Source organism: Herpailurus yagouaroundi, unplaced genomic scaffold, assembly GCF_014898765.1.
Source record: "Herpailurus yagouaroundi ecotype Mexico unplaced genomic scaffold, PumYag 184, whole genome shotgun sequence".
In the NCBI taxonomy this organism is placed as follows: Eukaryota; Metazoa; Chordata; class Mammalia; order Carnivora; family Felidae; genus Herpailurus; species Herpailurus yagouaroundi.
Genome location: NW_024412415.1, coordinates 36946287 through 36956424, shown reverse-complemented (window position 1 = coordinate 36956424; position 10138 = coordinate 36946287). Strand labels below are relative to the sequence as shown.

The 10138-nt window shown below is 35.9% G+C and overlaps 1 protein-coding gene across 1 annotated transcript in view; it reads right to left on the bottom strand.

Moving 5' to 3' along the window:
• ARIH1 (ariadne RBR E3 ubiquitin protein ligase 1) overlaps positions 1-10138 on the bottom strand; it is a 140377-nt gene that overhangs the window by 25533 nt on the left and 104706 nt on the right. Inside the window, exons 6-9 of the mRNA XM_040493195.1 lie at positions 5117-5183; positions 3218-3324; positions 1173-1215; positions 584-655 (exon numbers count right to left, since the gene is read on the bottom strand). Of these exons, the coding sequence (XP_040349129.1) occupies positions 584-655; positions 1173-1215; positions 3218-3324; positions 5117-5183 (289 nt within the window). The remainder of the gene's footprint in view (positions 1-583; positions 656-1172; positions 1216-3217; positions 3325-5116; positions 5184-10138) is intronic.

Genomic DNA, 10138 nt, shown 5'->3' with positions numbered 1-10138 from the left:
AAACGACTCCTTAAAAGTTAAACCCTGGAATTTTTTTAAGGTTTATTTTATTTTTAGTAACCTCTAAACTCAACATGGGGCTTGAACTCACGACCCCAAGATCAAGAGTTGTGTGTTCTACTGACAGCCAGCCAAGCACACCAAACCCTGGGAGTTTTTAAAGGCAGAAATGTAAATTTGCCTAATAAAACCAAGCTAGGTGGAATAAACTCTATATACTAACAGGCAGGTAATAACAATATAAAAAAGCATCATCAAACTCTCAGGTAGAAAAACTGTCAGCTTCGTCTTCTATAGGAAACTGTGTCCTAATGGACAAAAATTTCCAAAGAAGAGTACTATACTGCAGTATAGTGCTCAATAAAATAAACTCAAACACTAAAAATCGGCAATCATTCTGGAAAAACACAAACAACCAAAACCCAAATCCCCAAAACAACCAAAAAACCCCCAAATCTGAACTGAGGAAAAGGTAAAACAAGTTCCCGTCCCTAATTAGGAAACTTACTTGTTTTGCTAATGCCAAGGCTCCTATGCTTATCACAGTTTCATTACCAAGAGTTTACTGAAGGGAAATACCAACCTTTGTGTTGGCTGCAATCCAGTTAGAGGTCTCACTGTCATCATCACACTTTTTAATCCATTTCTTTAACCACTGTTTGAAAACAACAACTGTTAGGGTACAACAAAAGACTTAAGAGAAAGGATAACAAATTACTTCAACATTTAAATACAGTCAAGCTTACATTTAAAAGGCAAAGGACAAGATTATCACTGGATTTAATTCCTATTAAACCAAGGGACTCTGGTAGTTCTCATATCCAGTATATATAAAATCAACCAACGGAGGATTTTCTCTGGCTGAAGCCAAGTGAGGAACCTAGAGCTTGATGAGAAGCCCGGCTCCAAGATGTATTATTCCCCTTCGTAAATTACAAAGTCTGCTCAGGGAGGTGCCTTAACCACTGTTAATCCTGATAATTATCAGGAGCTGACTTATTTGTAAGGAATGCTTTATGAATACTTGTGACGATCATTTGAAATAAAAAGGAAAAAAATACAATTTTCTATCTACAAATGGATAACAAAGTTGTGGCCCCAGTTTTCAGTCATCAAGTCTTAGAACTGCTCTATTGTATTATTTAAAAAATGAAAATGCCAGACAAACTCACCTTACATTTAACAGGATCGTGCCAATTTTCTCCACAGTTAAAGCTGTTAAGTGATAGAAGAGTTAAAAGAATTAAGTCCTACCTACTGTAAGTCAGTACACAAACAAACCCATTTCATGCTTTATAGTTCCTCAGTGGTTTCACTGTTTTTAAAGACTAGCAAATACAAGAGCATGAGGCAAGTTCATATTATTCTACAGATTATTTAGAATTTAGCATTAGAACAGCATGTATTGTGGTGTGTGCGAGAAATGAAGAAATGATTATAGCCGTGAAGACATGCTATGATGACAACTTCCTAAGAAAGGACTCTCTAGCCACCAAACTGTTAAGACAAAAAATTGAGTTTAGCGAGATCTGTATTTTTCTGATAGTTTTGAAAATGTATAGTTCCATGCTGTAAACATTCTTCAATTGAAACCAAACAAATAATTTTCACTAATTTAAACTTAAATTTCAACCAATGCTTCATCAGTATATATTAAATCTCTTACTTAACACCCCAAATGAAGAATTACATAATTTAATCCTAATGCACAGTGAGCAAACAGGTCACATCTTTGCATGACACAAACAAATGAACCTCAGTCTTGTAGAGAGAAAGTTTACCAAGCAAGGTATAAAACAAGAGTGTGGCTAAACACTCTCTAAGAACACATGAATTGTTCATGCCTTTTTGTTTTCTAGGCAAATGTGGTGTATACATTTGCTAAAATAAAGTATAAATTAAGAATAAATTCAAATGCTTATAAACCCCCCCCCCCCCCCCCCCCCCCGGCTAAATGGCTGATTTTTTCCAGGAATGCCAAAAATCCTTTGTAAATGAGAGGAACAAAGTGCTATCAATTTAAATGAAGTCAAATATAATGGTTACTTCTGGAAAAGAAGATGGCGAATGGGATGGAGAAGGGAACAAAGGAGTGTCAAATGAATCTGTCATTCATTTGACAGATTCCTTAACAAAAACAAAATACTTTGCTTAAAACTGGGTTAGTAGCTACTAAGTATTCACTGCTGTTATTCTCTATATTTTGGTCTGTATACAAGATACTTCATACTAAAAATATGTTTTAAAATACATATGAAATCAGACTCCACGTCTTATTTATAGGGTAAATTCTACATTAGAATGTATATTTAATTTTTTTACCAAAATAGCATGTATTTCACACATATTTAATCTCTGTGAGGTTACCTGCTCTTTTTGGAAATATTTAGTATTAACAACGTATAAGTCTAACTCTATAGTTGCTTGTAGAGAAAAAAAAAAAAGAATGGTATGGAATACCAATATAATGTCTATCTGCTAGCTCTTAGAGCTACTTGGTTTGATGGGTTTCTTGTTCCTAAAAGATCCAGCAAGGAAATGGAAAATTATCTTAACTTTCTAACATGAATATGCTGTATTGGAAATTCTCTGTTAAGTCAAATCTAGAATTCAAAGACCAAAAGAGCATGCTATACACTCCAAGAACCAAGGTTACCAGGAAAGGTGGGGCCAGAGAAGCCACAAGAAAACTTTTGGTGAAAACGCACATGTAATCAAACATGTTTTATCTTTCCAAATTTATCAAGGCGTATTTTCTTTCTAGAAGTAAGATTTAACTTGTCAGAGTAAAGGAAAAATAATCCTGTTTATTTTATTTCCTAAGAGATAACTAGAAAACAGAGCAAGAGCCATAAAGGAACCAAATATACCCTGACAAAATAAATAGTCCATCAGCAATGAGACGAACTAAGTTCTTACCCCAGATCTACAAGTTTGCTCATATATTAGTTCCAGCAGAGCACACAAGAAAATGTGATTATAGCTGCTTCTTTTCCCATAAGAAAAAAGAGCAACTAGGAAAGAAAAAATTACTGAAGATGCGACCTTTTAATCTAATTCTTATTTAAAAGAAATACACACTATCTTAAATCAACATCACCCACCTCCCTCCCTGAGGTAAAAAAAAAAAAAAAAAAAAAAAATTCTATTATTTTTCTACCAAGAATAAACAGAACAGCTATGTGTACTATTTCAATTTAGTAAATCACTTGCTTACCAAAACTGGCGCCCACATTTGCAGCGAACAGGTTTAGCATCAGGATATTGGACTTTAACAACATGGTGGCAATCTGGGGCAGGACACCACTTCAACAGTCGATTGCACTGAAACCCAAGTTAGAAAATAAAAAACGATGGCAAATTAAATCACAATTTGTGATTTCCTAGCACAACAAGCAATTATTTACAATGCTTCCCTAGTGTGGGGGCCAAAGACAGGGATGATGACAGAAGCATATAAAAGCCTGCCTCCAATATTTAATAGTCTTCTACAGTAATGCTCTCAGATGCAGTTTTTCCAAGATCTCTCAGAGACTTGGTTTTATAAAATATGCATAAAATATGGTTCTACCTTCAAAATCCTACCCACAAACTTTAAAATAATTACCCATTTGGGGCACCTGGGTGGCTCAGTCGGTTGAGCGTCTGACTTCAGCTCAGGTCATGATCTCACGGTTCGTGAGTTCGAGCCCTGCATCAAGCTTTGTGCTGACAGCTCAGAGCCTAGAGCCTGCTTCGGATTCTCTGTCTCCTCCTCTCTCTGCCCCTCCCCTGCTCATGCTCTGTCTCTGCCTCTCAATAATAAATAAATGTTAAAAAAAAATTTTTTTTAAATAATTACCCATTTTATTAAGAAACATTGATTTGTTTATGGTTCTACTTCAGGGTAATTTTCAAAGATGTAAGGAAACAAGATGAACTCCTACTCAGGGAAGGAGGGAACGTATTTAAAGATTTTATTATTTTTTTAAGTAATCTCTACATCCAACATGGGGACTCGAACTCACAACCCTAAGATCAAGAGTTGCATACGCTTGCATGACTGAGCCAGCCAGGGGCCTCTCCCCCTTTTTACTTATTATTATTTTTTTTAAGTAATCTCCATGCCCTTCATGGGGTTCAAACTCACAACCCCGAGATCAAGAGTCGCATGCTCTATTGACAGGACCAGCAAAGTGCCCCAGGGAAGGTGTTCAGATGCTACAGAATATACATGTAATTTCTTTCTTTGACCATAAAAAAAGTCTTCTAAGAACAAAAGTCAGTTCCTAAACCATGGTAAAGATTGCATTTTAGTTCTTAAAAAAAAAAAAAAAAAGTAAAACCTTTGGGTATTTTTTTTTTATCAGGAAACAAAACAGGGTTCAAGTAACACTCTACACCGGAATTCAAGTTTACTATTTAAAAAATGTTATTCCTAAAATACGCTGTTTTCTAGAAGATCTGACCTTCAGTTTAATCCCTAAGTGAAATAAATATTACTATATAGAACTAAAATACCAATTTACACTGATGATCTCATACAGAGGCTGGCAAACGTCTTCCATAAAGAGCCGGAGAGTAAAGATTTTTGTCTGGGAGGGTCAAAAAGGGCCTCTGTGCAACTACTCTATCTGCCACTGTGGCACTAAAGGAGTCATAGAACAAATGGGCTCATCCAAATAAATATTTACCAAAACAGGCAGGCCATAGTTTGCTGACCTGTTTCTGATAAAAGAAAGACATTTGATAAAAACAAGTAACTATAGCTCTCTTTATTAAAGTTTACTGGTAACAGGAGCTAAAACAAGCAGAGATATTGCAAGGTTAAACTGCCAGACATGATTAAACAAGTCATCATTAACAGTCAGCTACAATTTTTTGCTAGGGATAAAGGAAGAATACTGTAAAAATAATTTGATCACCACAGCTCTAGATCTATGAAGAGACACCCACTTATTGGTCTGTCACACTCCTTTGAGAATACGGGTTAGGTATGCTTCATGAATGAAGTCCATAATCTAAATTTATGGTAAAGGTCTTTCTTACTATCAAGAGAATTTTATACAAGAAAAAATATTTTATTAATAAATAATTCCGCTTATTTAAAAAGGTAACCTGAAGAGAAATCACTTACCTCTACAAAGCTATTTGTTATTAAATGTTGATACTTTAATTTAACTTTCGAATCTGTGATCAGGCGCCTGAGAACAAGAATAAAAATAGTTTATTAGGATGTTTTCAGCCAAGAGTATTTTTCCACATTTACAAAATAAAATTTCAATGCTGCAGCTCTAAAAACTACCCTAAACTGAATATACTCAAATGCATATAGACTATCAACAAATGTAACTGTAGAAATCAAGACAACAATCTCCAAGTTTCTGTAGTTTTATTTTGGTAGACCCCCGATTCCCATGTTTCCTATACACGAAAGTCCATTTTTACCCACTTTATTACAGTCTGATGACAGAGTAACTATTGCCAACTTATGCCCTTTTCAGAGTATTCTTACTCTGATATCTTGCCTTAGGACAGCAATTCTCAGCCAGCTTCCTTCAGACCCCTCCCAAAAATCAGTGTGTGAAATAAGAGATGCTGACAGGAATGTTAAGAAATGGATCCAGGTTTTGCTATATATAAATTTAAGGGCCTTCTTCTGAGATCTGTTAGTAATTTACCAGAAATGTTTACTGACTGCAACGTGGCTTCCATTATGCACCTAGAACACTTTATATATTCGTAACAATTTCTAGAACTCATAGTAACCCATCCTGAAACTTAAGTTTTATTAGTCTTAATGGTAAACATTCCTGTGTTTAAAGAAAATAGTTAAAACAGAAAGAGTTAACCACTGACAAAACCAGTAAAAACTATCAAACACAAACACAGTCTAACCTCATTAAATATTTTAAACAAACAAAAAGGTTTTGTATAATCTGGCCCCATCAAATTCTTGAGCTTCTATGGCACTGCTTGCCTTCCACAAGACCCCACCCTGTACTGTTCCTCTTTCAGCGTACTCCTGTCACATCTGTATTCTTTCAACAGAATTTGGTGAGTATTGGAACAGAATTCTGGTGAGTATTGCCCTTCTTCAGGGGCTTTTGCATACAGCTACCTCTCTTTAAAAGGAAAGAAGAATATCGTGGTGGGCTCTGAATTGGAACAGCCTAGCTTTGAATACTGTTTTACAACTTACTAGCTATGAAATGAGGGTAAGCTCTTTGACCTCTCCATTTCTCAGTTTACTCATCTGTGAAACGGATAGCAGAAATGAGGAGTTGTGAACTAGAACAGTGCCTGGCAAATAGTAAACACTCAATAAATATTAGATGCTATATTATTATTATTTTTTAACTCAGCTAAGAAATATTGCCTCACAGAAAAAGGAGGCTTTTTCTGACAATTACCCACACCAGTTCCCTCTCAGCTCTCATGGCACCTAACACATACCCCCTTAATAAAATCTGTCATAATTTTTATTAAAAAGTTATCTGTATGTGTTTAATATCTGCCTTTATGCTCTCTTATCCCCAACCAAATAATAAACTCCATAAAAGGATCCCTTGTGTCTAGTACACTGCTTGGCCTACAGTAAGTGTTCAAGAAATTTTTTTCTAAGTTTATTTTAAGAGAGAGAGAGAGATATAAAGTACGAGTGGGGGAGAGGCAGAGAGAGAGGGAGAGAGAATCCCAAGCAGGCTCTGCACCATCAGCGCACAGCCCGAAATGGGGCTTGAACTCACAAACCAAGAGATCATGACCTGAGCCAAAACCAAGAGTTAGACGCTTAAGCGATTGAGCCACCCAGGTACCCCAATAAATATTTTCTAAATGAGTAAACCTCCACATTTCAGAGATGCTAGAACTGAGGTCTAAAAATACTTAGTGTATTTGGTGATTCCTCAAAAGGCTAAACACAGAATTACCAAAGGACCCAGCAATTCTATTCCTAGGTATCCAAGAAAATTAAAAATGGGTGTTCAAATAAAAAACTTGCACACAAATCTCCAAATAAAAACACAAATGTTTTGAGGCACCTGGGTGGCTCAGTCAGTTGAGTGTCAAACTCTTGATTTCAGCTCAGGTCACAATCCCACACTCAGTGTGGACCCTGACTGAGATTCTGTTTCTCTTCCTCTGCCCCTTTACCCTATTTGCACATGCACTCTCTCTATCTCAAATTAAAAAACAAAAAAACAAACGTTTCCACAAAAAATGGAAATAACCCGAATGTCCAAGAACTGATGAATGAAGAAACAAAATATGGAATATCCATACAATGGAATACTATTTAGCCATAAAAAGGAATCAAGTACTAACACATTCTCCAACATGGGTGACATGGATGAACCTTGAAAACATTATGTTAAGTGCAAGAAGCCAGAAACAAAAGAGCATATGCATTATGACATTTAAATGAAATCTCCAGAATAAGCAAATCCGTACAGACAGAAAACAGATATGTGATTGTCAGGTTCTAAGGGAAGGAGGGAATGAGGAGTGACTGTTTAATGAATATGGGAATTCTTTTAGGGGTGATGAAAATGTTCTAGAATTAGATAGTGATGATGGCTGCATGACATTATGAAAAGTATACTTTATTACTATTTAATGTTTATATTTATTTTTTGAGACAGAGAGACAGACAGACAGACACACACACACACACACACACACACACACACACACACACACACACACACACAAAATCTGAAGCAGGCTTCAGGTTCCGAGCTGTCAGCACAGACCCCAACGCAGGGCTCGGACTCTCCCAACCACGAGGTCATGACCTGAGTCTGACACTTAACTGCCTAAGTCACCCAAATGCTCCCCCCTTTTTTTAATGTTTACTAAATTGTATACTTTAAATAGTTAAAATGGTAAATATGTTATGTGAAATTTACATCAATTAAAAAAAAATAAGAATGAGATCCAAAGTCAGATGCCCTGATTTACCATTTTTAATTTCTATTATACCACAATGCTTCTCTGATGTGACAAACCCCAACAATTTTTTTTAAGTTTATTAATTTAGGGGGGAGCAGAGAGAGAGGGAGAGAGAGAGAATCCCAAGCAGGTTCTGATCTCAAGAACTGTGAGATCAGGTCCTGAGCCAAAATCAAGAGTTAAGATGCTTAGCGGACTGAGCCACCTGGGCACCCCCAGTGATTTCTTATAACTGATCTAGCTTACCTGGTTAGAACAAAGGTCAGCCATAGTTACTAGGGCAAGGTTATTAGTTAGGTCTGTTATTAGGTTATAGTTTATCTTGTGATAAAGAAAAGTAAGAAAGTGATCTTGAGAAAGCACTCTCAAGATGACAAGCATTATCCTGGCTATTAATAAGCTAACTCTCTTGGCAAAGACCTACTGCCATCACTTACGTTGGAAATAGTTATTATGCCAACTCTCATGGTGGAAGGCAACTCTTTATGAAGGTAAACATAATGACTTCTACTGATAGCCTATTATACATTCTAAGCACAGTGTCAGATGCATTTAAGTACCCTTAAGTTTTGGGATAATTCTGTTTTTACAAAAGAGATAAGTGGACAGCTATCCACAAGAATTTTTTTTCTTTTTTACTGTGCCAAGTAGTAAACCATGCCTTCTGCTTATATAGCACGATGAGTAAATCAACATTATGCTTCAATTCAGGATTAGTAATAAAATATTTTTCTATAATATGGGTTTTTTCTCCTGACAGATATCCCAATTATAGACAAGTATAAAGAAGGAAATAAAAATCACCTGTAACTCTATCACTCAAGAGGAATAACCACTTGACATTTTAATAACCTGGACTTTTTACTCTTTTTTTGGTAAATGTATGATATGTAATTTTAAACAGAATGTACTACATATAATAATTTTATACCTTTGCTTCTTCACTAAGATTATTATAGGCATTTTCCAAAACATTAAAATAATCCACCAATCATTTTTTTTATAAAAACTTGAAGTTAGGTACTCCCCCCACATTAAAAATAAATATAAGATTTACTATAATCTCTGGCTCATCTCTTCCTCTTATACTCCAGTATCTGACTTTACCTTTAAAATACATTTAAAATCCAACTATTTCTCATTACTTCCTCTGCTCCCATTGTGGATCAAACTACCATCATCTCTCACCCAGACTGCTACAAGAGTCTCCCAATTTCCCTGCTCCTATTTAGTCTCTTTCTCATGCCAACAGTAGGAACAACCCTCTCTGACCACATCACTCCTCTGCTCAGAATCCTCTCATGGCTCTATCTCAGAATAAAAGCCAACGATCTTATAATGATCTATAAAGCCCTACATAATCAGCCTCATGCACCCGTTCCACACTCTTCTGTGCCTCCTTTCAATCTATTAAGTTTACATTTACAGTTCAAAAATATTTTCAAAAGTTTAAGTAATAATCAGTAATTTACTGTCTATATACTTTGCCTTTTGAACTACCAAAATTTGATAACTTATTTCATTTTTCATTTCTTTTTTTTTTTAAGTTTTTTTTTTTGTGCTTTATTTTTTTTTTTCAACGTTTTATTTTTTTTTTATTTTGGGGACAGAGAGAGACAGAGCATGAATGGGGGAGGGGCAGAGAGAGAGGGAGACACAGAATCGGAAACAGGCTCCAGGCTCTGAGCCATCAGCCCAGAGCCTGACGCGGGGCTCGAACTCACGGACCGCGAGACCCTGACCTGGCTGAAGTCAGACGCCTAACCGACTGCGCCACCCAGGCGCCCCTCATTTTGCATTTCAATGAGACTAGGAAATTATTTCAGTACGAACTTGAGCTCTGATCCCTTAAGCATGTATTTTTAAAATAGATAGTATTCTATAGCTTTTGTATGAAATTTCCTACTTTAGAATACTAAAATGCTTTCCTCTTTCACTGTAGGGAAATAATGGGAGGCATTAAATTTATTCAACTATGAGACACAAAACTCTAAAGCCATGTTATCAAAGCATTTTCCATAATGCTCTGTGGACTATCTTAAAAACAGATACAACTTTGGGGTTAAAAAAAGATTTAAGTAGCAATAATTATAAATGAGGGAAAATGATGAGTTAGATGCCATTAAAATGGAAACTTTGTTCACCAAAAATCATTGAGATGGCACAAAAACAGACACATAGACCAATGGAATAGAATAGAAACCCC